General features: G+C 48.1%; 13 protein-coding genes and 2 non-coding genes across 15 annotated transcripts; 5 read left to right on the top strand and 10 right to left on the bottom strand.

Annotated features, from left to right (window-relative positions):
- Positions 1–8: 8 nt before the first annotated feature.
- BKA55DRAFT_564111 (P-loop containing nucleoside triphosphate hydrolase protein) lies at positions 9–976 on the bottom strand. The gene is made up of 3 exons (XM_046192464.1): positions 839–976; positions 691–720; positions 9–643 (listed from the first exon to the last, which is right to left on the bottom strand). Exons 1-3 carry the CDS (start codon positions 912–914, stop codon positions 39–41), a joined length of 711 nt encoding a protein of 236 aa, XP_046051023.1. The 5' UTR covers positions 915–976; the 3' UTR covers positions 9–38.
- Positions 977–1,493: 517 nt separating this feature from the next.
- BKA55DRAFT_688469 (uncharacterized protein) lies at positions 1,494–1,921 on the top strand (the record flags this gene model as incomplete). Its single annotated transcript, XM_046199214.1, has 2 exons — positions 1,494–1,652; positions 1,700–1,921. 2 exons carry the CDS (start codon positions 1,494–1,496, stop codon positions 1,919–1,921), a joined length of 381 nt encoding a protein of 126 aa, XP_046051022.1.
- Positions 1,922–2,197: 276 nt separating this feature from the next.
- BKA55DRAFT_688468 (uncharacterized protein) lies at positions 2,198–3,907 on the bottom strand (the record flags this gene model as incomplete). Its single annotated transcript, XM_046199213.1, has 4 exons — positions 2,198–3,348; positions 3,406–3,494; positions 3,543–3,799; positions 3,863–3,907. The coding sequence occupies 4 exons, from the start codon at positions 3,905–3,907 to the stop codon at positions 2,198–2,200; spliced, it is 1,542 nt and encodes a 513-aa protein (XP_046051021.1).
- Positions 3,908–4,853: 946 nt separating this feature from the next.
- Positions 4,854–5,997, bottom strand: BKA55DRAFT_688467 (uncharacterized protein; the record flags this gene model as incomplete). Its single annotated transcript, XM_046199212.1, has 4 exons — positions 4,854–5,107; positions 5,161–5,490; positions 5,539–5,692; positions 5,740–5,997. 4 exons carry the CDS (start codon positions 5,995–5,997, stop codon positions 4,854–4,856), a joined length of 996 nt encoding a protein of 331 aa, XP_046051020.1.
- Positions 5,998–6,426: 429 nt separating this feature from the next.
- BKA55DRAFT_564108 (uncharacterized protein) lies at positions 6,427–7,251 on the bottom strand. The gene is made up of 2 exons (XM_046192463.1): positions 6,600–7,251; positions 6,427–6,544 (listed from the first exon to the last, which is right to left on the bottom strand). The coding sequence occupies exon 1, from the start codon at positions 6,920–6,922 to the stop codon at positions 6,728–6,730; it is 195 nt and encodes a 64-aa protein (XP_046051019.1). The 5' UTR covers positions 6,923–7,251; the 3' UTR covers positions 6,427–6,544; positions 6,600–6,727.
- On the top strand, positions 6,717–6,807 carry BKA55DRAFT_t149. The gene has a single exon. It is a non-coding gene; the product is annotated as a tRNA-Pro (tRNA).
- Positions 7,252–7,430: 179 nt separating the features above from the next.
- BKA55DRAFT_508724 (uncharacterized protein) lies at positions 7,431–8,690 on the bottom strand (the record flags this gene model as incomplete). The annotated part of the gene is made up of 2 exons (XM_046187459.1): positions 7,431–8,059; positions 8,162–8,690. The coding sequence occupies 2 exons, from the start codon at positions 8,688–8,690 to the stop codon at positions 7,431–7,433; spliced, it is 1,158 nt and encodes a 385-aa protein (XP_046051018.1).
- Positions 8,691–9,931: 1,241 nt separating this feature from the next.
- On the top strand, positions 9,932–10,759 carry BKA55DRAFT_507822 (kinase-like domain-containing protein; the record flags this gene model as incomplete). Its single annotated transcript, XM_046187364.1, has 1 exon — positions 9,932–10,759. The coding sequence occupies one exon, from the start codon at positions 9,932–9,934 to the stop codon at positions 10,757–10,759; it is 828 nt and encodes a 275-aa protein (XP_046051017.1).
- Positions 10,760–13,506: 2,747 nt separating this feature from the next.
- Positions 13,507–16,333, top strand: BKA55DRAFT_508958 (chitin synthase-domain-containing protein; the record flags this gene model as incomplete). The annotated part of the gene is made up of 3 exons (XM_046187487.1): positions 13,507–13,728; positions 13,796–15,561; positions 15,610–16,333. 3 exons carry the CDS (start codon positions 13,507–13,509, stop codon positions 16,331–16,333), a joined length of 2,712 nt encoding a protein of 903 aa, XP_046051016.1.
- Positions 16,334–16,742: 409 nt separating this feature from the next.
- BKA55DRAFT_736810 (uncharacterized protein) lies at positions 16,743–17,120 on the top strand (the record flags this gene model as incomplete). Its single annotated transcript, XM_046201348.1, has 1 exon — positions 16,743–17,120. Exon 1 carries the CDS (start codon positions 16,749–16,751, stop codon positions 17,118–17,120), a length of 372 nt encoding a protein of 123 aa, XP_046051015.1. The 5' UTR covers positions 16,743–16,748.
- Positions 17,113–18,690, bottom strand: BKA55DRAFT_564098 (uncharacterized protein). Its single transcript, XM_046192462.1, has 2 exons — positions 17,302–18,690; positions 17,113–17,251 (listed from the first exon to the last, which is right to left on the bottom strand). Exon 1 carries the CDS (start codon positions 18,661–18,663, stop codon positions 17,515–17,517), a length of 1,149 nt encoding a protein of 382 aa, XP_046051014.1. The 5' UTR covers positions 18,664–18,690; the 3' UTR covers positions 17,113–17,251; positions 17,302–17,514.
- A 956-nt stretch (positions 18,691–19,646) lies between these two features.
- BKA55DRAFT_537851 (uncharacterized protein) lies at positions 19,647–20,300 on the bottom strand (the record flags this gene model as incomplete). Its single annotated transcript, XM_046189968.1, has 1 exon — positions 19,647–20,300. The coding sequence occupies one exon, from the start codon at positions 20,298–20,300 to the stop codon at positions 19,647–19,649; it is 654 nt and encodes a 217-aa protein (XP_046051013.1).
- A 1,076-nt stretch (positions 20,301–21,376) lies between these two features.
- BKA55DRAFT_t141 lies at positions 21,377–21,458 on the bottom strand. The gene has a single exon. It is a non-coding gene; the product is annotated as a tRNA-Gly (tRNA).
- Positions 21,459–22,658: 1,200 nt separating this feature from the next.
- BKA55DRAFT_662582 (uncharacterized protein) lies at positions 22,659–24,469 on the bottom strand. The gene is made up of 2 exons (XM_046197637.1): positions 23,943–24,469; positions 22,659–23,839 (listed from the first exon to the last, which is right to left on the bottom strand). The coding sequence occupies exons 1-2, from the start codon at positions 24,219–24,221 to the stop codon at positions 22,910–22,912; spliced, it is 1,209 nt and encodes a 402-aa protein (XP_046051012.1). The 5' UTR covers positions 24,222–24,469; the 3' UTR covers positions 22,659–22,909.
- A 1,002-nt stretch (positions 24,470–25,471) lies between these two features.
- On the bottom strand, positions 25,472–25,987 carry BKA55DRAFT_564094 (uncharacterized protein). Its single transcript, XM_046192461.1, has one exon. The coding sequence runs from the start codon at positions 25,868–25,870 to the stop codon at positions 25,634–25,636; it is 237 nt and encodes a 78-aa protein (XP_046051011.1). The 5' UTR covers positions 25,871–25,987; the 3' UTR covers positions 25,472–25,633.
- Positions 25,988–26,339: the final 352 nt, after the last annotated feature.

The raw sequence follows: 26,339 nt of genomic DNA, 5'->3' as shown, positions 1-26,339 counted from the left end.
AATGCATAAAGTATTTATCACTTCTCTATTCAGGTCTTCTATTCATGGACCCAACTTCCGTCTTCACGACTTTGGATCACCTCGTCTACCTTGAGTCTAAAGTCAATGATCTCTTTACCATTGACGAGATCATTCTCCATCGCTCTTCGATCTCCCTCTTCCAGATCCTTCACGATGCCTGCTCTTACATGCCTCTCCCTAAGCCGCCTCCTCGCAACCTCAAAGTCCACCTCAACGAACCACACCTCATCCAGAAGCTTCGCTGCATCTCGCCAGACATCCTGATCTAGCGCAAGATAGTTCCCCTCAAGTACAACGACGCGATGCTCCGGCTTGACGACAATATCACCATCTCGAGGATCCTTCAGCGCATGATCAAAGGATGGCGCAAGAATAGGCTCTGATGGAATTGGTCTCTTGGAGAGTGCTTGGACAAGGGTGAGGAACTTGGGCGCATCGAAGGTAAAGGCTGCGCCGCGGCGGAAATGGGCTGTATCGGGATCTGGCATGGCGGAGAGGGCGGCGCGGGTGAGATGGAAGCCGTCCATGGGAACGAATGTTGCTGGAGGAGGAGAGGAGGGATCTGAAGAGGAAGCTCGGGCGTTGATTCGATCGGTGATGATTTGTGAGAATGTTGTTTTGCCTGAAGAGTGTGAGTAACGAGGTATTGTGTCGGATGGTTTGACTTACCTGAGCCGGGGATACCAGCAACGCCAATCACTAAGAAGTTTAGCCAGATAATCCATTTGTTTCAAAGTGAAGTATATATGTCAAGAAGAGTAACGTCTCAGCTCATGAGAGCTCTGTTGAAAGAAGTTGAGTGTTGACGGGTACTCACATAATCTCTTATCCTTTGGCGTTTCCTCATACTTCTTCCACGCCTTTTCGACGAGCCTTTCAACCTGGCTCTCCATTTTTGTGAATTATGTTGTAAAATGAAAATGGATTGAGTTGAAGAAGTGATCAAGAGCGAATGTCGTTGGAATATGCCCCGCGTCAAAGACGTTGCCCCACGTCGTTACATCACAGCTATCCACCCCTGTAAATCCAGGGATTAATAGCAGTACTGTACTTGACAATGAAGTGTAACTTATCTCATACTTATTCCCCGTTACTCAGACTATGATATGTCACCTTTGAGTTGTTGATTGGCTGAAGGTATTCCGTTGCCTGTAATTGATTAATAGTCTTCTGTCCTGATCATTCTGGTCCAGGCCTTTGTTAGAATTGTGTCAACGAGGCCCATACCCCATCCTGTTTACAAGACTAGAAATGGTACTCAGTTGCACAGCATATATATTGTCATAGCGGCCTCCTCCATAAAAAGGAAAGAGAATCTGAATTTATACAGAGATTGCTTGATCAACAACAGTCAAGGCCTTTGTCATCCAACCACAACATCACAAATCCAAGTGGGTCCTATCATCAACCCAAAAACTCAGTCTTTACTTTCTTTCCTTCATCGTCAGTCACAGCCAAAACTAAACCACAAGATGGATGAAGAAGATCCTCTCGCCAACTTCGCCTTCGCAGATGTATCGTCAGATGAAGCCGATGAAGCAGAGGCGACAAAGTCCCGCCGCACAGGACAGTCAGAAGAAGCTTGGCGAGTAGTCCAGAAGGAGTACAGGGCAAAAGTCGAGAACGGCGATGTAAGTGACTTTGGGCGTAGACATGGATACCTGCTGACTTGGAAAAGATCTACCAGAAAGTTAAGCTCCCACTGGGCCCTGACGCTACCAAGATGGACATCCAGGAGGTTATCCATGCCGTTGAAGAACACTACTTCTTCCACCGCTATAGAGAAGCTGAACAACTTGCTGGCGATGCCTTGAGGGATGGCAAAGGACTCGACCGTGACTCTAGACAGTTGTTGGAAACATATAAAGACAGATGTCACAAGAAGAACGAACAATTCTAAACACATTCACACAACCAGCAGTGAAAAGGATCCAGACAGTTTGCTTAATTACGCTGGGTACGCTGGGACTATCTCACTTTCTACAAACATGCCCATTAGTCGCTTTCATTGCCTGTAGATAGGTAACTCCCCAAAACTGCCTGTGAAAGTCCTTGTTGAAGAACCTTCATCGCAACAAATGCCCCAATTACCAGGCCCAAAAGAGAGATCCTTTACACCAAACTAAGCCACCAGCCTTCCCCAAGCTTTCTGTTCTCATACATAGAGGCATCAGTTTCAGTACTTGATCGGGCCGGTAAAGTTGCCTTCGTATGCCACCTGCTTTTTGGCGAAACGTGAAGAGCCCAAGCCCTTAGGCATACCGAGCTCGGAGCGGTTGGTCGAAACCTCCGCCTGCTTGGCGGTTGCTCCCTGACGGAGACCAAGATCAATGCCATTGCCAGTATTCCCGATTGCCTTGTCATCTGCGAGGCCTGGACCAAGCTCACGAGAGACGAGCTTACACCCCACGTCGAACATGGAACGGATAATGTTCAGGGTATCGTTGCGAACTTTCTCATCGCACTCCTGAAGAAGACTGTGGCTGAGAGACTGCTCGAGGATTTCATACTCGACCCCATTCATTGTCTCGCCAGAGTGACTCTTCAGGGCACCGAATTGCTCCAGAACCTGGTGGAACAACTGACCCAGGTGTTCGGTCTCATGTCCCAGGCCGGGGATATTGTTATTAGCTGTAGTTCCCCAGTCATCGTCCGCCATGATTAGGGGCACTTGGTCCATGGTGGTCACTTGTTGAGATGTACCGTTGGAGTCGAGAATGGAAGCATTAGATGCCGTGCTCGCAATGGGGCTGGCGGCCATTAAGAGGTCGTTTTCGTCCTCCGCCTTGTTGCTTTCCTCAGTCTTGTTAGCAACCTGAGACTCGCCGATGTCTTGTTCCTTTTGTTGCTTCAGTAGACACCTCTGGAGCTTCGCCAGGCAAGTCTTGAACTCCTGCGCGTCGTCAACCGTGGCGAATCGAAGATCATCAGACCAGGGCCTAGATTTCACTTTGATTGTACAGAAGACGCTGTCACGGACAGGTGTCTCAATGTCAAGGGCATTATGGCTTCGGAGGCCCTTAGAGTCGTTTTGAAGCTCCAAAATGCCGTCGTTATATGCGATTCGGATCTTGATGGCGACAGTTGTGACGATACTAAGTGCCTCAGTCTTCCCAAGGTGGCACTGGTTGCTGTACAGGAGGTGCTCCGATGCATTGAGGCCCTGATCGTGCGCATCCTGCTTTTGGACGACCAAAGGTGTGCGAGAATTGCCGTTCACAGAAGCAGCATTCGCAGAGGAAGAACTGCCATTGTTAGTAGCAGCAGGTATGGGCTCTTGACGATTGGCTGCAGAAGCTGTCTGTGTAGGTGGTGGGCCCCATTTCGCTGTGGCCATATTAATATTGTAATGTTTTATCAAACTTGTAACACAGGGCTTCTAACCAGGTGTTGTAGGTTTGAACTCAACACGAGTTCTCTGGGACTGATGAGAGGAAAATGTTCCGTGAGAAGCAGGGATAGCCGGAGCAGCTCTATCGAAAGTGTTAGAAGAACTCAATGTTGTAGGCAGAAAGACTTACCTGTCAATCATGATGTTCGAGAGTCTCTTTCTAGTCTGGCCTTTTGCCCAAGGCCGTGAATCTTCGGGCTCCAGGCCTTCCATACTTTGGGACTCTCCATCGTTAATCTTGGCAGACCATTTGTTCTCGAGCATAGCCTTTTTAGCATCCGAATAGTGGTCGGTTCCATTCTTTCTGTTTGGTGCGTACGTGCTCTTTCCATTTTTCGATTCAACGCTTAGAGGAAGTTCTTCCTGGCGAAAACGAGAGAGGTCGACCTATCAGGATTTGTCAGTTATAGCGTCGCCATATGGCATTGAGAAGTGAAAAGGAAGTCTTACCATTAGGGCCGCCTTGACGGCATCTGGGTCAGGCTTGTCGCTCATTCTGATGAACGTGAACAGAACGGATTGGAATATGTTGTAGAAGGGTGAAGAAGGACTCGCGTTTCCACGTAGCGCTTGATGCAACGATGGGCCGCGATGGATGTGTGAAAGAAACTGAGACGTGTTGACAGATGGCGCTGTAAAAGCAGATAAAGTGCAGCGACTCTAAGTTGAGTCAAGAAAAGAAAGCAAACAAGGTAATAGAAGGAAAATAGAAGAACAAACACTCTGTAACTAGAGAGTGCTGAGTTTTGCCTCCCCAAGTTCTGTTGCTTGGTGTTGTGGAGGAGTGTTGAAGGAGAGAAGGCGAGAAGTGGGTGGGGGTACAATTTATATGCACAGAAATGTGGCTAGGCCGTGAATCTCTGCAGTGGCAGCCAAATGAGCTTTAGGGAGGCCACAGAATGTAATGGCCTGTATTTTAGTAGCTTAGGGATCATTTATACAAAAATGATGTCAGTGTAGAGGGGAGTGAGTCCTCGTTTCAGGGGAGGCCATTCATACCCGCAGGTGTTTGGGCTGCTATATGTGTGCGGGTGATGCTCAAGTGATGTGGCTTAGCCAACCTGCCTCTCCTATCCCAAATCTTCATCCCAGATTCCTGGTATATGCATGATCCATCTTTGTTCCCCCTTCACTCATCCAATAACGATGTTCCACCGGATGCACCCACCCTTACAGCTGGCTCATCCTAACGGGAAGCTGCAGTTCGCACCCTTAATTTTATCTACCAAGCAAGCATGCATGAAAGAATGCGCTATGGCCGCCATGATATGATATACCAACAAGTCATGAAGGTATCGACAAATGATGAATATTAAATTTGAGCACCAGCACAAACTACCTGTGGTCAAAGACTTACGACGGACTACTACAGATCAAGGAGTAAGCTCTCCTGAGTCAAACCGTGTTCACTTTCATCCCAGCTGATCTAAGTTGCCGACGATCAAGAAGCGAAATACTTCTTCCAAAAGCCCCCAAGAGCCATCAACTTGGCATCGCCCGACTGCCCCTTAGCCTCAGCCGCCTTCGCCTTTAGCTCAGCAGCAGGGCTCAAGTCATTAGGTACTCCATAGTACAAACCGCCAGAGTGCTGACAGAAACCGAACATGTACTTGACAGTCTCAAAGGATTGATCGCCGTAAGTCTCCATGGTCTTCCAGTCCTCGATGGGTATAAATCGAGCCTTCTTTCCCGTCACTGACAAGATATTAGCCAGGAGAACACAACAGTTGAAACCACATGGCGCTCACCATTTTCAAACTCAGAAACAAGCTTCTCAGCCGTTTCGCTGGCGCTGATTCCTTGGACGAGACGTCCGTTGTACTTCTTGGGTTCGAGGAAGATGCCATGAACAAGATCACCATAGTCGTCTCCAATGGAGATGAAGGGGATTTCTTCATTGCCGCCCCAGCGGGGAACATGAAGAGTGTAGTAGTCCTCCTCATCAGAAGTGAAAGGGAAACCGCCTAACGCTGGGGCAAATTCTTCAACGAGATGGTTCTCCATGTACCAGCCTGGGCTGACAATGTTGACGGTCTCAAACCCCTTGCTCTTTGCATACTCCCCAACAGCATGTTTTACTGGTTTAAGTCAGTATGCAGATGTTAAAGGAAGAGAAGATAACATACTGTCAAAAGCCTTGTTGGGAACCGCACCTCCAGTGGTTTCAGATGCAGAGGCCATACCGCTGTACACAAAGTGACGAACTCCTGCCTCTGCGGCCGCATCCACAAGGCTCTTACCTACATCAAGTTCAGTAGGGCCACCTTCTTGGTTCATTGACTGCAACTGTGTCAGAGGAGAATCAAATACTAATCTTGGTAACTCACAGGATCATCCGAGTTGGTGTTGGCAAAGACTCCCCAGCTGCCCCTGAAAGCTTCAATCACCTCTTCCTTGACCACACCGTCAGCCTTGACGATCTCAACGCCATGCTCAGAAAGAGACCTGGCTTTTTCGGAATCAGGATTGCGAGTGATTCCTCGGATCTTGAAGGACTGGGACTTGTTCTGAAGCAAGGACTGCACCACACTGCCGCCTTGAGAGCCAGTGGCACCAAAGACAGTAATGAGCTTGGGAGAAGACATGGTTTTGATTTAGTTGGGGGAAGAAGGGTATGTTTCAAGTATTGTTTCTTATGATTGAGTGTTGATGATCTGGGTGCTGATGATGGGATATTTTTCATTTTCACAGATACGATCCATCCTTATATATCTGAACGATACCCTCGACATCAAAACACAACTCCGCAACCCACGATGCCATTGTCGTCACAATTTTGTGAATAAGTGATCTCGGGGCACGCGGCCACCGTAAGGGTCGGCGATTGAAGATATGTATTACCCCGATTGTCCATTTTCAGCAGCTGTGACAGCGAATTGACCAACCAGAGGACAGCAGGCTGGAATTGGAGTTTCTCATCATTTGTCTTGGCACTACTTTGCGGCTGTGGCTTGCACGACACCCACTTTGTGCGGTGTTGGTAGGGCGTGGATGTGATTATTAATTCCGCTTCAAACACTTACAAGGGAGATTCTTGCGGAGGAGCGGACTTGCACAGATGGGCTGAAGATTGATCTGATGATTATTATCTAATGGATACTGAGGGGATTACTGAGGGCTGGACATCTCATGGTAATGTCTGAATGACCTCGGCTGTCTTTCAATTGCTGACCACCCCGTATTCCAGCTCAGACATAATCATTCTGCTGAGCTGAGGCCTCATTCTCAGGAGCCTCTGCTCTTAGACCGCATTATTGATCCTGGTGTTCACTAACAGCATCATCAAATGTCCTGCTCTCAAACTGGTCTGGTGGTCTAGTGGTATGATTCTCGCTTAGGGACAACCCTACAGCACAGCTTGCGAGAGGTCCCGGGTTCAATCCCCGGCCAGACCCTTTCTTTTGCACTTTTGGCAGTTGATATAGCTTCTGAATGTTTCTTTTTGTGTTGGCGCTCTCCTTGGTGGCTGTGGTGTGAACCTGGGAATGTTGGCGGTGCGGAGTGGTTCATGACATCTTGATCTCGAACAAGTGTGTCAGTAAAGGCGTTGGTTGACTGCGTTGATATTCCGAATTGCAGGGGATAGCAATGTCTGAGAGCAAAACTCCGTTCCTCCTTTGGGTGTTAAAAACGAGTGTTAGCTCAATCACCTAAACTATTCACTCGAGTTAAGCGGCTCCCCTCGTTCAAAGCCAATGGACGCTCGAGTTGTTCCATCAGTATACTGGACGGCCTACTACGAGGCAAGAAGCAAGAGAATGAATACAGCGTCCGCTACCGTGACAAACCACGATGTTGATTCTTAAATAGACACGCAGCAAATATAAGCAAGCACATACCATAGTAATTAATTTATTCCTCTACACCTATCAATAACATCCAGCACAACTGACCAGGCCCTAGATACACCCTTCCCTCGCCCAACTCCACCGCCCGAAAAAGAACATTGGCCCTAATGACACGATAACTAGTAAGAAGAGAATACAAGACAACATATACCAGCCATCAAGCCCACGGTCTATCTCTGTTGTGAGTTGTCAGGCAGTTCCCAACGCTGCACAGTCTCATGAGGCGTGTACGCATTCGCCGAATTGGTATAGCCTGGGAGCTCAGGAGGCCTTGCTTCACCAGACATTTCCACACGAGCATCACGGCCATCCATCTCCAAGTTTGGCCTCCATCCTTCACCCGACATCTCATGTTGTCCTGCGACTTGGATCGGCGGGCTGGGTGTCATGTTTGGGAAGGGATGAACTTCACGACCAGAAAGTTCACGCTGAACGCCGATACCGGATAATTCGTTGGTCTTGGATAAAGAAGAAACAGAGGAAATTGTTGAAGCGCCGACAGGCTTTCTTGGTAGGGTGTCTCTCCTCTCAGGTGTTGAAGGGGAAACAGAGGCCACGACAGCAGGGCCGCCGCCAGTTGTAACTTCGCCGAGGGGTTGAGTAGCAGGGGGGTATTGTGCCTTTTGTTGTTTTCTTCGTCTAATGAACCACCAAGCAAACAAGCCAGCAGCGATAACCACCACTGGTACAGCGACGCCCACGCCAATCTTGACAACAGAGGTGCCATCATCCTCGTTCTTTGATGATGCTGGAGACCCGTCCGGGTTAACCCAGTAAGTGGAAGTTGCTTCGACGATTACTAATGGCCAGAATGTTAGCAAGAGATCTCGGTAGAGTACGCACAGGAACAGTACCTGAAGCAACAGCAAAGGCACCATCACCATGAGCAGCAGGAACTTACCCTGCGTCCTGGAAGCACCATCCTCTGCCGTCTGTGTAACGATGGTCATGTGAGTTGAGGTCGCATCACCACCTGAGTTGGCAGTTCGACTGGGTTTCGCATCGCTGCCACCACTGCTCTCTGCAGTAGGCTCATTCGTCGACTCCTCTGTAGCTTCAGCAGGGTTGTACCACTCAGTAGCACCAGGCTGTGTGAAGCCTGCACCCATACAGTAAGAAGCGTAGTAGGATTGCATGGAAGTCAAGTCTCGAGAGCGATCACCAGCTGAACACAACGAGGTGGCACACTTGGACATGAAGCCATCGGCCTTGTTGGCAGATGCAGCAGCTGTAGCGCAATAGCAGTTATTGTCATAGGGGTCATCGCAACCCATGGCCCTGCCCATATCGGACAGGAGAGTGTAGTAGAGACATTTGCTAATACATGTGTGGCCAACGTTGTCGAGATTGGCACTGATGGTCACGCTTTCGAAGTCTGCTGAGAGGGCAAGGGGTAGAGACAGGAGAATGACTGAAAGAAGTCGAGACATAGTTGCTGGCATTGCTCCAACTCAAGACTGCGGGAGAATGTGTAAGTGAAAACAATGGGACCCGACTTGACTAACAGAACGAAGACTACTCGCACAACTGACAGCAGGGCATCAACTCTATAAGAGACCACCGTAATTGCCGCATATCTTTACACCGTATCTGAACTATTCTCGTCCCTGCTTGCCCTCGGGAACTGGCCTAGCTAATTTGAGGAGATCTGCATCGAAGCCATACACGCCAATGCATGTCCGTTTATGTTTATGCCAGGGGTGGACCCTTTCTATTGGTTCTTCTGAGAAGGCAAAGCTCTGATAGGGCCGTGAACTGCACAAGCTGTATAGAGTTGGCGGGTATATGTGAAGTCACGATGGAAGATGAAACCGCCATGTCTGCAAGGTGCCTCAGCGAGTGGGAGGATGTTTGAGTGGCACTTAAAGATGGCGGTGGGAATTTGGACAAGATGCAAGGGGTATTTAGATAAGAAACATGATGTATAGACCTTACAGTAAAGTCTTTCCTACCATTATCCACTAGAATGTTACTGTTGAAGTTATCAACTCTCAAAGGCAAGACTCGAGAGAGCGGAACTGGACAAGCAACTTACATGACTGCTAAACTTCCATTGGCTAACGCAGTGACAACGTTCGACTCTGGTGCGGAAGAGGTTATCTTGGCACAAGGATTAGGTATGCTAGAAGTTCAGCCGCAGTCAACAAGGGACGGACCGAAACCGCATTGTATTGGTTGACGAGAGGGTCTCTGAGACCTCTCGTGACCGTGGCACCCTGGCTAATTTAAGTGTTTTCCAATGGTTGCATTAGTTTATTGCCTAGTTGATTAATTATTCGTTATAGGATATTCGTATATTGGACGGGAATTAGTCGCCTGGACGTGAAGAGGAGGGCGCTGCGGCATTTAATAATAGGCTGCTGTTACTACTTGGCAGGGCTGCCAGGCGAAAATAGCTAAACATTGCTTTATTTTGAGAAATACTATTATTGATTCAATTTTGAACGGCTACTATTCATATCTAAGTTGGTGCTGGATATTTGCACCTTACGTATTTTTCGCTGGATATATGACACTGACTGGATTAAGAATTAAGCTTAGACTTCCCCGCACCACTTAGAACCTGTTCAATTGTGGCCTGCCTACTCAGTGAGATACATTTCGTTCTCCTCTATACTACCTATTCTAGCTTCACTCTTGAACCTGTTTGAATCGACCTACTTATATTAGAATGCGACTCTCTGACCGGGAAGCTGCGTATGCTATCCGGGCCAGACTCGAGCCGCTCGGCCGAACAGGTCTAAGCATCGTGTACACAGAGAAAGGCAATTCCAAGTCTGCTTTGAAGGCAGCTGGGTTTTGGCTAGACGGTGAAATGTACGACCACGCCGCATTTGCTGAAGACACGAGCAACTTGTTTAAGCGTGAAGCTGCTATCTATGAAGCTCTGGGCTCACACCCATGCATCCTTAAGTGTATCGGTGTCGAATTGATGCCTGATGGAGAGGAAGCCTGGGCTTTGCGTCTTGAGCGGGCGCCGCATGGTAACCTACGGGAATATATTGGGAAGAACGAACCCCCGACTATGGTTCGTCGCTTGCAAGTAGCAATCGACTTTGCGGAGACATTGCAATACATCCACGACCGCGGAGTCATTTGGGGTGATGTCTCACCTCGAAATGTTCTTGTCTTCGATGATCTTCACATCAAGCTCTGCGACTTTGCTGGATCCATTCTGAAGGACAGATTCCCCGAGCTTCTCTTTACATGTGAACCTCGTTGTTGGGTGCCAGGACGAGAAGAGGACTCTGCTACTAGAAGTATACTTGAAAAGGAGTTATTTGCGCTCGGTACCGCAATCTGTGAGATAACAGAATGGACTGTTCCTTATGGTCCAATCGAGATAGAGGAACTCCAGCAGAAACTTATGGATGGGGAGTATCCTTACGTTGGTAACAGTAATCCTGTCAAGGGTGTTAGCCAGAAGTTATGGCATTTTGAGTACAACTCTGCACAAGAGGCTGTGGGAGCTCTAAGGACAGCTCTCATCAATAAATAATGCCGAGTTTACGTGCAATGCTGGTACATAAAGCCTAAGAACCAATAACGTCGGATTTCTAAACCTGGCAGCACAACTCTCTGGCATGAAGTTGATGGCTGCAATGAGATGCCCAAACATACCTGGATTATCACCAAGTTCCCAGTCAAGGACAGGCGTGACCATGAGAATGCTGGGTACAACTTCAGGCCCTAACCTCAAATCAAAAGCACTACAAGATATGGTACAACTCGCACGAAGAGGTGTACCTCTGATAAATGTAAACGAGCTTGTTTTTCTCGACAAGCCCTCAGAACTGTACCAAAAAATATAGGTACTGACGAACACTAAAAGGCCAAGCCAGATTTATAGTCATAGACCTTTCCCGCTGTATAAACAAGAAGCGGTACCCGGAGCAACCAAATTTAGGGCTGATGGCTGACGAAAGTGCCGAGCTTATTGAAAATGACAATTTTGTTGTTTATGATTGGGTTCTTACGTTGCTAATTGTTTATTTAACTTTCTCCCGTTCCTGTCCCGCATCCCTTATATTGAAGGGTTGTCATGGCGGTCGTGGGAGAAGACAAAAGGTTTGTCCTATTGGATTAAGCCTCTTTTGAGTTAGGTTGGTCATCTCCACCTCTGGAGGGGGGTCATTTTTTCAGCTACACTGCAAGCATTACAGGAAGAGTCATGTGCTGTATTTGCCAAGGTTGAACGGAATGAAGCACACAGCCCAACAGTTCGGAGAGAAAGCCAAAAGGGAATATGAGGAGGTGATGGCAAATCCGAAAATACAAATGAATTCGTAACGATTTGAATCCGAGGCCTTGGCGCAGGGGTTCTTATTGACAGGTCGTGGCGCAGTTAATTACTGTAAGACTGCGGCATTTCTAAACCTGACTGATGAACCAGCCAAGAGCCAAGAGCATTCAAACTGTGGCGATTCATGTACCGTTGGAGATATTTTTGGATTTCTGCTGATCAGGTACTGGCTGCATCAGTAACAGAACAGTGGAGGGACGGGACACAGATGTGATTACTCCATCTAGGGCTGCATGCGTCTGTAAGCAGGTTAACGCTGTTCGGGCGAGAGAGGATGATGGAGGCTTGGCTAGTCAGCATTGGCGATTGGTTCATGACCTGAAATTCAACGGCAAGATGCGATGATGTGTTGCACGAGAGAGCCTTGTGGGTGCAGCTGAAAGGCACCTTCTATCTGGAGGCTTGAAAGGCGCGAGGTTAGGCCTGGCTGGATGTTTCTGGGTTGGATATTTGGCGGAGGCGCGGCTTGAGACTAGACTGTGAGAGGAATTGGAGGATGGATCTAAGCTGCGCCTGGGCTGACAGAAAGTAATCGGGCTGAGGTGTGATGAGACAGGTCAGAGGAAAGGAGCTATTGTGCAGTAGCTAGCTTACCTTGGAAGCTTCAGCTGCAGGACTAAAGTCAGCCTCTCTGTATAACCACTTGATCTGCCTCTCGTCGATATTGATTCTCATTTCTCTCTTGCACTTCATCATTTCCTCCACGATAACAGGACTGGACAGGCAGATCCAACCCCTGTCACTTGCAACGTCCTATCCCCGCTGGCGGTTCAAGCCGAGCCCCCCCAAACCAACGTCACTCGCTCATTCATATCCTTATCCGTCACTGGGTCAGTGGAGGATCATCCCCTACTATCCCACTCGGGGAGAGTCTGAAACACAGGGACCGTTGCCCTCGAGCACGCCAAGCTGGACCCTCCAACTCCTCGGTCCTTGGATTTAACGGAGTAAACGGATCTGCCAAGACAAGGACGAGGGTTTTCGCCATTCATTCGCAGACTGGGACGCGCATATCGAGCAGCCGAGCCACAGATCCAACGCAACTGTTAGCCACCTACAGACTTGTTCGCTCTCTCGCATCTTGAGTTGGAGGTAGCTAGCGCCTGATCCCTGTCTCTGCGGCTGCAGTCAGACATTGACAGTGACTGACATTGGTTTTCGTCAGCTTTGGAACCGACCAAGATCTTTTTTTTCTTGTCCAACTTTTTTTGTTCTCTCCTCTTTATTTACTGTGCATTCGTTTCACAGTATCATTCGTTGGTGCATTTATAACCGCTTCTTCTGCGTCTGTGCATCGTCGCATAACGTCACTCAAGCCTCGCAAACACTTCTCTCCCGCCCGTGGTTCCTTGGTCTCTGGTGGGAACCGAAACCCGGGGCAACCACCAGCGCAACAAAGAATCAACCATTAACCATCTTTTGCGCAGCTGTAACCGCGCTCTCAAAATAAGACCCAACCAAATACTTCAAAATCATATGTGTATAGCGCCTCTTGTGCGCCTAAACAATCGCAATCATGTCGTATAATCGCCTAGGCAAGTACAGCACCTCATCCCTTCCCGTTTCTTTGATCATCGTCATCTGCCCCTTTCTCCCTCAATATGAGACAGTCGAGACATACCCCTCCCTCTTAAACACCCCTGGTTAGAATTGCATTACATTGCGACTCGGCATCTGTTCACTTTTTGCTCTTGATACTCGGCAAACAAGCAAAAGTGGCCATAGTCTTATCATCATCACCAGCAACAAGCTTCGGTTGTGGTGATAAGGTTTATTGCTGCTGCGTCTCGCCGCCCATCACCGAGGCACCATTCGCAGGTTTATTTACCTGCGCCCACTCGAATTGCTCTTCACACCAGTTGCCAACTCAATCAACAAACATACTCTTGAACACATAAGTCTAACTGCAATTGCCTTCAGACGACGATTACTATAACAACGAAATGGATCCTCGTTATGGGGCACAACCTCAGCAACATCCACACCCACACCGGACCCCTTCGCCAGGACAACCGCTCCAGCAAGGCTACCAGCTCGACGATAATCCCTTCGACGATGGCCGATATGGACAGTATGGCCCTTCTCAGCAGCACCTTGCTATGCCCTCGGGTCCCGACCAGCACCGATTACCTACTCCAAGCGATCATCTAAACCTCAATGCGGCTGTAAGTCTTCTTCGCCACATTGAACGTTGCGCACGTGGAATCAAGAATTGAACTGACTTTGTCGCAGCAATCCGTCGACAATTTGTCTGGCTACGGCCCTCCTGGTGATTACGCCGTAAACCCTGAAGCGCATCACGATGCCTACTACAACCAACCCTACGAGCCTCGTCCTCAGCAGCAACCCTATGATCAGGGTTATGACCAAGAGTACGACCAACCCTACGATGACCACAGGCCTATGCTGCAACACCAACCATCAGATGCGCCAAGCGAACCATACCAAGACCAACCGCAACAAGGTGGTGGAATTAAACGTTGGAAAACCGTCAAGCAAGTTCTCTTGTACCGCGGTAACCTGGTTCTGGACTGTCCCGTTCCGCCAGTCCTTTTGCAGCAGAATCCCCACGGCGAGCGTGATGAATTCACACACATGCGATATTCTGCTGCGACTTGCGATCCCAATGATTTCTACGATCACGACTTTACACTGCGACAGAGGCTCTTCACAAAGCCCCGCCACACTGAGCTGTTCATTGTCGTGACAATGTATAACGAGGACGATATTTTGTTTGCCCGAACCATGACCGGTGTTTTCAAGAACATCGAGTACATGTGTAACCGTCCTAACAGTAAGACATGGGGTAAAGACGCGTGGAAGAAGATCGTCGTCTGTGTAGTCAGTGATGGTCGTTCCAAGATCAACCCCAGAACCAAGGCTCTACTGGCCGGTATGGGCGTTTACCAAGAGGGTATCGCCAAGCAGCAGGTCAACGGAAAGGATGTCACAGCCCATATTTACGAATACACCACACAAACTCACCTTCAGATCAAGAACGACGTTGTTCAGCTCGTCCACCGACGCCAGCCAGTTCAAATGCTGTTCTGTTTGAAGGAGAAGAACGCCAAGAAGATTAATTCACACAGATGGTTTTTTACGGCCTTTGGTAGAGTCCTGGACCCTAACATTTGTGTGCTTCTCGATGCAGGTACTCGACCCGGTGGAAGCTCAATTTACCATCTCTGGAAGGCCTTTGATCTCGAGCCCATGTGCGGTGGTGCCTGTGGCGAGATCAAGGCCATGTTGGGTACTGGTGGAAAATACCTTCTGAACCCGCTTGTCGCTGCTCAGAACTTTGAGTACAAGATGAGCAACATTCTCGATAAGCCATTGGAATCTGCTTTTGGTTTCATCTCTGTGTTGCCCGGTGCCTTCTCAGCCTACCGCTATGTAGCTCTTCAAAACGACAAGAACGGAAAGGGACCTCTTGAGAAGTACTTCTTGGGTGAGACGCTCCACGGTGGAAGCGATGCTGGTCTTTTCGAGTCCAACATGTATCTCGCCGAAGATCGTATTCTCTGTTTCGAACTTGTTACCAAGCGCAATTGCCATTGGATTCTGCAGTACGTCAAGTCAGCTACTGGCGAGACTGATGTTCCCGATACGGTTACCGAGCTTGTTCTTCAGCGTCGTCGTTGGCTCAACGGTTCCTTCTTCGCTGCTATCTACGCTATTGTTCACTTCCTCGACTTTCTCCGATCTGATCACACTTTCCTGCGAAAGTTTGCCTTCTTCATCGAATTTATCTTCAACACTATTAACATGATCTTCGCTTGGTTTGCTATTGGTAACTTCTTCCTGGTTTTCAAGATTCTCACAACAAGTTTGGGAGATGATACTCTACTTGGGCGGACAGGAGAAATTCTGGGTGTCGTGTTCACCTGGCTCTACGGTGTATTCTTGATTACTTGCTTCGTTTTATCTCTGGGCAATCGACCAGCAGGTTCTGGTAGGCTCTATACCGCCATGTGTTGGTTCTGGGCTGTTATCATGATGTGAGTTAACTGACATGTTTTTGCTGCCTGACACTAACAACCGACTAGCTATCTATTGTTTGCTGCTATTTTCATCGCTGTCAAAGCCATCATAGCTGACGTTAACGACGCAAACGGCTTTAATTTCGCAGACATCTTCAAGAACAAGGTCTTTTACATGCTTATCATCTCAGTCATGTCGACATTCGGTATCTGGTTGATCGCTTCGCTAATCATGTTGGATCCCTGGCACATGGCTACTTCTTTGGTCCAGTACATGCTTCTCACGCCCACATTTACAAACGTTCTGAACGTTTACGCCTTCTGCAACACGCACGATGTTTCTTGGGGTACCAAGGGTGACGACAAGGTGGAGAAGCTCCCTTCGGTCAACACCAAGGATGGTACTGGAAAAACGGATCTCCCAGACGAAGGAGATTTGAACGCACAATACCAGCGAGAACTTGCTGTCTTTGCACAGAAGCACGTTGAAGTCAAGACTGCTCCTACTCCCAGCCAGCTTCAGGAGAGGCAAATGGACTACTACAGAGGTGTTCGTACTGGTGTCGTCCTTATCTGGATGGTCACAAACTTTGGTCTGGCGGCGCTTGTTCTGAGCTCTGCAGGTCTGGATCGAATCAGCCCGAACAAGGATAAGGACCATGAAGCGGAACAGCTGAGCCGATCCAACATCTACATGTCTATCGTCCTTTGGAGTGTGGCTGGTCTGAGCGCGTTCAAGTTTATCGGTGCGATGTGGTTCTTGGTGGTGCGCATGTTCCGAGGTGTCTAAGCTGAGAGGCGCAGCGCAACTTAGCTCGAACTTTTGAGGTGCAGGGAACGAGAAAGTTCTTTTAGCTCTTCACATTATACCCATTTATGACGAGGAGTCCCTGGGGATTGAGGGACTTGATGTTGTTGAATAACGTACGTGTATGTAAACAAACTTTGATGTTGGTCATATCATGATGTTCTGACTCGGCTGCGGAGGATACGATACATACCAGGAAGGCGTTTTGGTTTGCTTAGGCTAGGTTTATATCCTTAGATGTGCACATACGAGGATGGATTTTACGTTAACTACGCTCTATACCATTTTGCCTCTGTTTTCTCGTGATGTGGTTGTGTTTTTCATCGGATCCATAAAAGTCCGATCGTGATATCATGAACCTTCTCACTAACGTCTCTCAACACCACCCTGTACCATCATGTCACGAACACCCTCACTCTTCAACTGTCTAATCCGCACCCACCATATAACATCACGCAAAAAGCTCTCTCGCGTTCGCCGCGCAGCACAACAGCTAAACGTGGACTGGCTGTACGTACGAAGCGGCGGATCGCCTGGGATAATGTTTGCAGAGGGACGTGACGAGGCTGGCTTGACAGAGTGGGTATCTACGGTGCAAGCGCTGCGGTATAAAGACTTTAAATGTGTTGCGAAGCCTGCGAGGGCTGAGGGCGTTGGGGGAAAGACGGGGTTTGATGAGACGGAGTCGGTGAGGGAGTTTGGTAGGGTTATGGATGAGAAGGGCTTGGGGGGTTGGTGGAAGAGGGGGATGGGGTATGAAGGGGAATGATTGATACAGTTTACCCAGCTGTGATCATATTGGGACATGAGAGAGGAGAGGAGAAGAGTTGTTAAGTGGTTGAGGGTGGTGAGAGACGCGTCGTACGCGCGGCCTGGAGGATCATGATGGAGGCTAAGATGGTGAGTTGAGGCGATGGATTGGTAATGGACTAGTACTAATGCTTGTTCAGCTGAATCCGAGTCATGACGAGCCCTTGATCGTTGATATCATCTTCGGCTTCATTGACCTCACATTTGCAACATCGAAGCACAGGCCTTCGTCGGCAGTTCGATCTCGAGGCTCTTGATGGACATGGTATCCATGTGTTATATGTACTACTCAAGCCTCAGGCCATCCACCTTTGTTGGTATCGATGGCAGTCGCCATGCTATCACCAGCCTTCTCATGAACGACCACTCTTCCACAACTCGGCAGGATACACAACCAAGCAGTCCTTACACTCTCCACAACCCTCACAATCCGGTCCCCATTCTCCAGTCTGAAGATTTAGCCTCCACGATGTCGGTCTTTCGCCGCAAGGACCAGTCTTCAAGTCAAACCTATCCGGCTTAGCAGGAAAGTTCCTCCAATAACCACCATCATCTCTGTTCATGAGCGTACACACATGCACACCAGTCTTGCACCCTGCAGCGACAGACTTTTGCAGAATGAGTTTCTTTAGACCCGCGTCGATGGATCTCTCAAGAGCGATCTCTCTATCATCCTGAGCATGTCGCTTCTCGACGTCCGCAAGGTATATGACCTTCAGGTTCTCATAGACGCCAGATTCGATGAGTGACGCAAGTGCTGAGTCGAGGGTATTTGTTGGTATACCATTGGGCTTCGAGCCATCCACAAACTCATCCGATCGTCCCCAAATATAAATAGCTTCAGTACTAGCAGGGAATGCTTCAGAGACGTATTCCGCAAGTTGCTCTGCATTAGGGTCACTCTGCAGCTGGTAAAGCCCATCAAGTTCTATATCAGAGGCTGCCATCGTGAACAGCCTCAGCTTGTTACCAAACCTTTCTAGCTCTTCGGGTCGATAGTTGGTACATCGGTAGCCGTGCATACCACCGGGATTGTAAATGATGAGTTTCTGTAGGGTTGCCGCATTCTCAGTCGCAAGCCAGCCCACGAATGCATCCACATCGTCAAGATCTTGGCCAAATTCAGTACCAACCCTTAGAACCACTGATTCCAAATTCTCTGATACTCCTGCTATGCCTTGGTAAAGGTCGGTAGAGAAACCTGAAGCCCCATCGATAAAGAGGTGCTTGACGCTAGAAGTGCGGTATGGAAAGTCATAATGATCACTCATATCGAAGTCCTCATCGTCTTCTTCATCGCGGTCGTAATGCAAATCGTTGAAGTAAATGCTTTCGAGATTCGGTATGTAGAGAAGCGCTGCAAAGTCGCGGCCGTCGCGATGGACACTTTCGTCGTTCCACGAACGTTGATCTGTCTCGATACCAACTGAGATGCTGCGTATAGACGCAAAGCCTTGTGGCCAGTTTTCTGTATGACGGTTCTCTTTAATAGCTTTTGTCATCCATTTCAGAGTTGTGTGAGGATCGAGACCTCTTTTGACGAATCGAAGACTGTCAAGACGAGGACATGATGCGATGAGGAGCAGTTTAAGGAATGCATCGTGGCCAGACTCGAGATTTCGTCGGATTTCATCAGAGTCATCGTCTGAAAAGGACCATAATTCTTGTCCAGTGTGGATATATCTCTGCATGTCTCGTAGATCCAGCTCAGACCTTGTAGGGAAGCCCTCAGCAAGGCCGTAAGTCCCGGGTAGTTTTGGAGCCCATGGCCTCCAATCTTGCCAACCTTCTCGGCTACCCCAGATCTCCAGTCCACGAATATGCCATCTCTCTATACTGGCTTTTGTGTTATCTTTTAGCAGATCAATCACAGTCTCTGGTGAAAGGTCTGATGTGATTCTGTATTTGGCGTGAGCATCGCGGTGAAGATCCAGGAGATTGTGGCATTGGCGGTGTAGGGAAGTGCAAGTGAGGGCCATATCAAGATATGCTGAGGGAGGACTGTAGTCCATGATTTGAAGAATGAGCTCCGTGGAGAGGCGTAGGAGATGACATTTTGGTTCTGCCATGGTGTTGTTGGCTCAAAGTCTGGATGAAGTTGTGAGATGAAGGTGGAGTGGCAGCTGAGCCTTTTATAGAGACAGTTAACTACCTGTGAGGGAAAGGCGCTGAGAGGAAATCGCCGAGAGATTGGATGTCAGAAGCTAGGCAGAACACTTGTCGCGGACTGTTCATAACCACAGGATTGAGCTGACATGCTGCGTCAAAGATACACACACCTATTTCACAAAATCACCGAGGAAGTCAGGGTATGGTAAAAGTAAAGAGTCTATGAACCATTAAAATATATAATCTAAAGTGCAGTATTCTGCACGGGATATCATACAGAAGTCAATCCGTTCTATCCATCATCTAAACATGGGAATTCCGTAACGTGTATATTCATCCATTAAGCATCCATCCATTAAAGCTTGAAGCCAAGCCCTTAAGCGGCAATCATGAAACCAGCGACACCGACAGCGGCAACAGCAGCGAATAAGTTGGCGCCACGAGGAGCAGCAGCGTTGGTCTTGTCGGTGTCATCAGAGCCACCAGCGCTGCCAGTAGAAGAAGCACCAGGAGTAGCGAAAGTCTCGAGAACAGTTCTGAGCTGGACTGTCTCTGTGCTGGTGCCAGTAGTGAAGAGGATCTTTCCAGGAGTAGAGCAAACACCCAGTCCGCCGGCGTTGTCGGCGTCGTCCTCATCAATACACTTGTCAACAAGCTCCTGCATATCATCGGCCTTCTCATTAGACCAATCAACCACAGCGGTCATATAGCTCAGGAGGTCAGAAGACAGCGAAGAGGGAGCAGTGAGAGTGCAAGGGTCGGTGGTCTCAGCAGTGAGAGCCCAGGACTCGAGCTCCCTGTTGGCAGTGGGTGCGCTTCGAAGGATAGAGATGGCAGAGCTTTGGCACTCCTCCTTGTCGTCACGCGCAAAGATGGCGTTGACAGCGCGCTTGTTGGGAGTGAAGCTGGGGATGTGCTTGCCGACGTGGAGAGTCTCGAAGATGTGAACGACATCGACGCGCTTGACTTCAGCGGCAGAGACGGTGGTAGCAGCCGCGGCGGCAAGGAGAGAGATGTACTTGGTCTGCATGTTGGTGGTTTGTTTGTTATAAGCGAGCGAGATATTCAGGAGTGAACGAGAGAGATGTTCTGAGAGAGATGCTTTGAGAATTATGATTTGAACAATGTGTGAGGACACAGGCTACTTATAGTAGACGCCCACGATGTGATGAGTTAGGACATGGCCGCTACAACGTGCCATTCCCGCCTGGGCAAAAGAGTCACCGGCCAGTCTAAGGGAAGTTTTGCGAGGCACAGTTAATGGGAACCGCGGAAGTATCCAATGAGGAGAATGGGATTCATCTTGGCAGAGGATTCAGAAGATCACCCCTGGCAAGGCTGAGTGGGCGCTACAGGTTGATCGCGTCGCAGAAGCGAAGCGAGGGTCCAGAGCATCTCCACTGAGTTGTTGGTTCATTGCGGTCTAGGTCAATGCGTTGTCTAGCCTAAAGATGAAGAAGAGGTTAAATGCTTACACTTATGACTCTTTCTTCTATGCAACATTCCTCGTGAATGGATAGTCTGGGCCATATCTCACCGTCACATACATCAATCAATACACCGCTCGTCACCTCAAACAGGAGACAAAATGCTAAAATTAACCTTCTGTGCAGCAGCACACTTGTTAGGCTTTAGCTGCCTGGCCTAGCCTGGCAAGGCTAATGTGGCGTATGGGGACTCAGTTGTGACCAATCGCTTAAGGCGGGAAACCTGCAACTCTATTCGTATCGTTTCCTCATCCGTCGGCCGTTTCCTAACTCAGAAGGTGGCTGAGTTTTCTCTGGTGCTGCTTATATCCGTTTCATTAAGACCACAGCCATCGGATCTGCTTTGGATGTTCATACACGTGCCTCAAAGGTCCTGCTCTGTGACTTCATTCGGGATCGGCGATATTGCCTCACAAGGTGGGCGAAGCAAAAGTCTTGGCAAGGCAGGAACAGGCGATTTGTAACTGCACTGCTGCCACTGGACTCTTGGCAGAAATCACGAGCGGCGTAGAACAAAGCCAAGCATGAGGAACCAGTCAACACCAACACCACAACACAACCAAAAATGATGAATGCGATACAACCAAAAGATGAATCACTCAGAACAATGAAGATTTAATGCGTAATCTGGGAATCGAACCCAGGGCTCCCCGACGCTGCTCGAATGGCAACGGAGAATTTTACCACTAAACCAATTAGGCGGTTGAATTGTTGAAGGTCAAGACGTCAATTTGATCCCTTGTTCGCTGGGCGGAGCTATCCGCCGGAGTTGACAAGTCCATAGACTCAGGTGGTTCAAAAATAAAGGACGACAAAGAGGAAAGAACACAAAAGAAGAACCTAGTTCATTTCCTAGAATTAGATATCATGTTTCAATATTTTTCTGAATAAGTTCCTTTTATTTTTATTATACCTCTCATTGGGCTACAGTCCCGGCGCACTCTCCGCTATGGTCAGCCAATCACAGCTCGAGCTATTCTCTTCAACAATATTCGTCATAAATACTACGCGAGTTGTCTAATCATAAGCTTCGGAGCAGTAAACTCCACAAATAAATGATGGCACTCTTAAAGTACTGAGAGTTTGTTTTAATTGCGGTCTTTTGCACGTTTTATGGTTGTGGGCATTTCTTTGTTTTAAGAAAGTGTCTCCTCTTATGCCTTTAGTTTCCTGGGACTACGCCTCTCAATCATCAGATGAGACATCTAGGCCTCAAAATCTAATATTTTTACAAACTCTGGTGCAAAGCACTCCTTAGATACCTCTCACTGTCTTTATTGCATGGTCAAGCCGACTACTGGAGAACCTTCTACGTTACTTATCGTTTATGCAAGTGACCGGACGCAAGTAAGACAAACATCTATTAAAAGTCGCGTCAACGATCACTGCGATCTCAGATCAGAGAAGCTATTCTTAGGGTTGATTAAGAGCAGACTCTGAGCTGTCACCTTTTGTCTCTTTGCTCACCGTTTACCAGTACCACACCAACAGCAACATCATCAGATCAAGGATGCCACACCAACAAAGAGACACAGAGAATTCGCAAAAGTCCACGGAGCCAGGGATAGATGAGATTGAGGAGAGAATTAAATACATGGAACAGAAGCTCATGATGCACATTGCCATTACTGAGGTCTTGTATGCTGGAGCATGGGAGGATGCAGTTGCTCTCTTGGACCTTATCAGAGCTGGCCATGATGTTGAGACGGTATATTATGCAGTTTGTCAACTAAGAAGAAAGGTATCGAATGGAAAGTAGGCTAGCCGCTTGAATTTGTGTTTGCAGATGAAGTAAATATCAAATATCAACGTTCCAACACAGCAAGCCGTGGAATTAGCAGAAGCCATTTAAAAGTTGAAAATGGCACTGCCACCTGTCTATATACAGTTCAAAAACTTAGGGCACCCAGAGTATTCCTCTTTATTGACTAGTTAGTCCTCAACTTCGAGATGAATACAAATGCATCTTCACCTATCCGACAGAGCACACGATTACGTCTCTCTCAGACTAGAATTTAACTGTAATACCGATATCGATATGGAAGAAAGCCACTGAGCGATGCGAGCAAGTTATAATTCTTTGACCGTTATCGTCGAAGCTGACGTCCCCCCTGCCAACAAGACGACACGTTTTCTCTTTGGAGTCTTTCACCTAAACGTCCTTGAACCTTATTGACTCGTCCTTCTCAGTACACTCCGCCCATCTACGAACCTTTTTCGTCCACAATCCGTCACATTGCAAGACTGCTTCGTAGAAATCGTCTTTCAAAGGGTTCTCCTCGACCCAGTCCGGACACAGGTCATCCAATTTGGCTTTGTAGACTTTCCGTAACTGCGTAGTCTCATACTCCATCTTGTGAATCCAGTACAGTTCATTCTTGCCTTCGTTGTCCAGGTAATCTGGGTCGTTGCGCCTCCCCGCTTCTTCGGCAGCCTCTTCTGGTGTCTCGTCCGCATATACGTCGCGCTGCGGCTCATCTTCACGAGGTTTGTCATCAAGGAACTTGGGAACTTGCCTCGCCTTCCAGAGAGGTAGTGCCGACACACATTCCCAGTCGATCACAGCTGTGAGTTCTCCTTGTTCGTCAACGAGAATGTTGTCGAGGTGGAGATCATGGTGATGGAGAGCTGATGGCTCTGGCCTGCTCAAATCCGGAGGGAAAACTTTAGGAAGATAAGCCAGAAGGCTTTGCGCTATTGGCAAGATCTCTTCCGCGTCTTCAATATCGTCTTCATCCTTAGATTTCTCTAGAACCAAGTTCTGATGGCGTATGATGATTGCCAATACGGCGCTTAGCCAATCATGAGTAGAGAGAAATGGCCCCCTCGGGATGTCGTATGTAAGATGATCCCCCTCGAAGAACTCATGGGATATCATGCGCCCAGGTGCCGCCGTAGCTTCAGGCGCCTCGGGGTCGGCCTCGAGGTTAATCTCAGGAGAATCCAATGTCCCTATACTTTTGAACGCTGATTCTTGCTTCTCGAGACCTGATAGTTCAAACTGGAATGTCGCAAATCGCTTCGTGAGCGCGATCTTCTGCTCCATCGACATGGTACGCCATCGCTTTTCCGCAGATGTGCCCTGCATAAACTCCATCAAGATCCATCTCAAAGCCGATCTCGTTGTCGTTACTATCGTCAAAAGCGAAGACCTTGGGGACGGGAACACTGGTGTTGTCGCGCACCCATTTCAAGGTAACGACCTCGGCGCGTGTTTTATGTCGCGGGTAGACAGGCAAGGTGACGCGCATGATGAAAGTACTCCCCTCAGTACGAACGAGATAGACCTTGTTGAAGACACCTGCTGCGTGAAATGTGACAGTGCAGGGATTATCTGACGGTATCTTGAGCTGTTGACGGGATACGCTTTCAATGTCGCCTATGGAAGGCTCTCGCGTCCATACTGGCAGCAAATACAGCCATGATTGTTGCCATTCAAGGCCGTCCTGGGCCGCTCGCTGCATGCTGGAGGTAATTGGAATTTATTTGTCGGCTGTAATATCAGGACAAAGAATTAGAGATGAGGTGAAAATGATTGAGCTTGCTCAAGGAATGAGAAGGAAGCGAAATTATGGGGCAAACGAAGTTCCGATCACGCTCTTGTTGAATGCAGGCTTTGAGCCTCTGAGGTAATGCCTGAAAGGTAATGTTAGCCAAGAGACAGACTTGCTTGCATCGGTATCTTACCTTGTGTGTTTTTGTATGCTTTGAGTTGGATCGTCTTGACGGAAGAGCAGCAGGCAGGCCGTCATTTATACACTATTAGAGACAGTCATCAGGATATCTAACTTTTCAGCCAAAAGTTATATCTTAGGCACCAGCGAGGGCAAAGAGTATATTGCCTATATATATTAATTTGTGTTCTTTACCTTTGTGTTGGGGCTGAAGGCTCTTTTAACCTCTTAACCTTATCACAGTTAGCCAAGAGAAATAGGTATATTTGGCCAAACTGTGTATGTAATATGTAACACACACAATTGTAGGTAAGTTCTGATCATTCTGAGGCCACCCACCGAAGCAATGCCGGCCTATCGCTGGGTTGTTTGTTTGGGCGAACCAACCATAGTAACCTGTAGCATGCCTGTTCACCAACATTGTGTCACCCACCATTTGTCGTCAGTACATGTTGAACTGGTTAAGGGGAATTCTTGTGTATTGAACTGTTGTTGTTCTTATCATCTATCTGGCTTCTTGCCCCCTCAGGCACAGGTTGCGCCACATGTTGTTGCCGGGCAGAAACTCTGTTCGGTTCTCATTCATTTTTCAGACCGTACTGCGCTTGGAGAAATGGGTCCCTTCAACGCTGGCCTTTTCCACCATGTCAGTAATATGCCTGCGCGTCAGACAGTGTTGAAGGACGCTCACGAAGTTTTCAAGGCTTGTATTGCTACAGAAGATTGCTCTTGGAAAGAAAAGTTTCTGAGAAACATTGAGTTCAATACTCTTGGTATTAGCGAGGCCCATGTCCTGAAGAATACAGACCACAGGCACATGAAGACATATGTGGTGGAAAAGGAATCAACAGACGAGATTCGACAGCTGACATCCCAACCCGATTTTATCTACGGATGGATTCCTCCACAGTATTTGCTCGAAAATCATGAAATACCCCTCTGGTCGAGAATAGAAGCAGAGGCTGTCAATGGAACAAATCTTTTCTATCCTTTTCTGGTGGTCAAATTTGGTGACCTCGGTATCGAGCAAAGCGGAAGCTTTTCTGAACCAGTATCCAACTGTATTCAAGGCGCTTCAATCGGCGTCAGAATGGTCCAGAGACTGTGCCATCGCCTTGCAGAGCGTGGCTATCATGATGTAGGGCATGTTCTAGGACTCAATAGCTCTGTGTATAGCTTTGTGTTGATTCAGCACACAGCCTTTATCTTTTTTTAGTTATGCGTGGGATGAGACCAGTGAGCATTTCTGTCCGGTAGGAACATTCGACATGCGAAATGAGGAAAGCCAACGACAATGCGTAAGAATAATCAGTAATATTCTTTTCTAGGGCACGACAACCCGACTTGAGAACATTCAGAGAGCTATCCAAATCATTCGCAATGATAATTTGAGTTGTTATCCACGATATCAGCAAACAAACTAAAGCTGAACGGAACATCAATTATTTTGTTCACATTTGCAACCGCCGGAACTCGATTCTCACATGCTGGTAGGATAGAACGCAAGTAGTGCTAGATATGGATTGGATGACAGAGCGGAGGGACTTAAGTTTTGCTGTTCAGTTGGAGAAAGGAGGAAGAGTTCAAGACCCGGTAGAGGTCATAGAACATCTCAGATGAGGAGCTTGCGATGGTTTTCGCGATGAGTAATGCTGAAGGCCATTGTCGGTTATGTGAGCACGGGTATGGGTACTGGTGTTATCATTGCATTTACTTGATTTTTATTAGACATTTACGGTGCCAATGTAAAGAGAAAATACAGGCAGATTCTGTTGTAACTTGCAACTCTTCGATGATATACAGAATGAATACATGATGTAACTGTCATCAAGCTGTGCTTCTCTCATGGATGTTTCAAGTACCAAGCGGTCAGCCCGTGCGCATGCACTTTGTACAGCCTGCTTTTCC

Source organism: Fusarium redolens (genome assembly GCF_020744475.1).
Source record: "Fusarium redolens strain MPI-CAGE-AT-0023 chromosome Unknown BKA55scaffold_6, whole genome shotgun sequence".
Classification (NCBI taxonomy): Eukaryota; Fungi; Ascomycota; class Sordariomycetes; order Hypocreales; family Nectriaceae; genus Fusarium; species Fusarium redolens.
The sequence above is the reverse complement of the archived record's forward strand: the minus strand, read 5'-3'. Positions and strand labels throughout refer to the sequence as shown.

Excerpts from the sequence above, each read along its gene's own strand:
- BKA55DRAFT_564098 (XM_046192462.1), bottom strand. The coding sequence starts at position 18,663 with ATGACAAAAGCTATTAAAGAGAACCGTCATACAGAAAACTGGCCACAA.
- BKA55DRAFT_564094 (XM_046192461.1), bottom strand. The coding sequence starts at position 25,870 with ATGTTCCGTTCAGCTTTAGTTTGTTTGCTGATATCGTGGATAACAACT.
- BKA55DRAFT_564111 (XM_046192464.1), bottom strand. The coding sequence starts at position 914 with ATGGAGAGCCAGGTTGAAAGGCTCGTCGAAAAGGCGTGGAAGAAGTAT. Across the intron at positions 721-838 it reads GCCAAAGGATAAGAGATTAT|TGATTGGCGTTGCTGGTATC; the intron begins GTGAGTACCCGT and ends TAAACTTCTTAG. Across the intron at positions 644-690 it reads TGCTGGTATCCCCGGCTCAG|GCAAAACAACATTCTCACAA; the intron begins GTAAGTCAAACC and ends CACACTCTTCAG.
- BKA55DRAFT_662582 (XM_046197637.1), bottom strand. The coding sequence starts at position 24,221 with ATGCAGCGAGCGGCCCAGGACGGCCTTGAATGGCAACAATCATGGCTG. Across the intron at positions 23,840-23,942 it reads AGGTCGTTACCTTGAAATGG|GGCACATCTGCGGAAAAGCG; the intron begins GTGCGCGACAAC and ends GAGTTTATGCAG.
- BKA55DRAFT_564108 (XM_046192463.1), bottom strand. The coding sequence starts at position 6,922 with ATGAACCACTCCGCACCGCCAACATTCCCAGGTTCACACCACAGCCAC.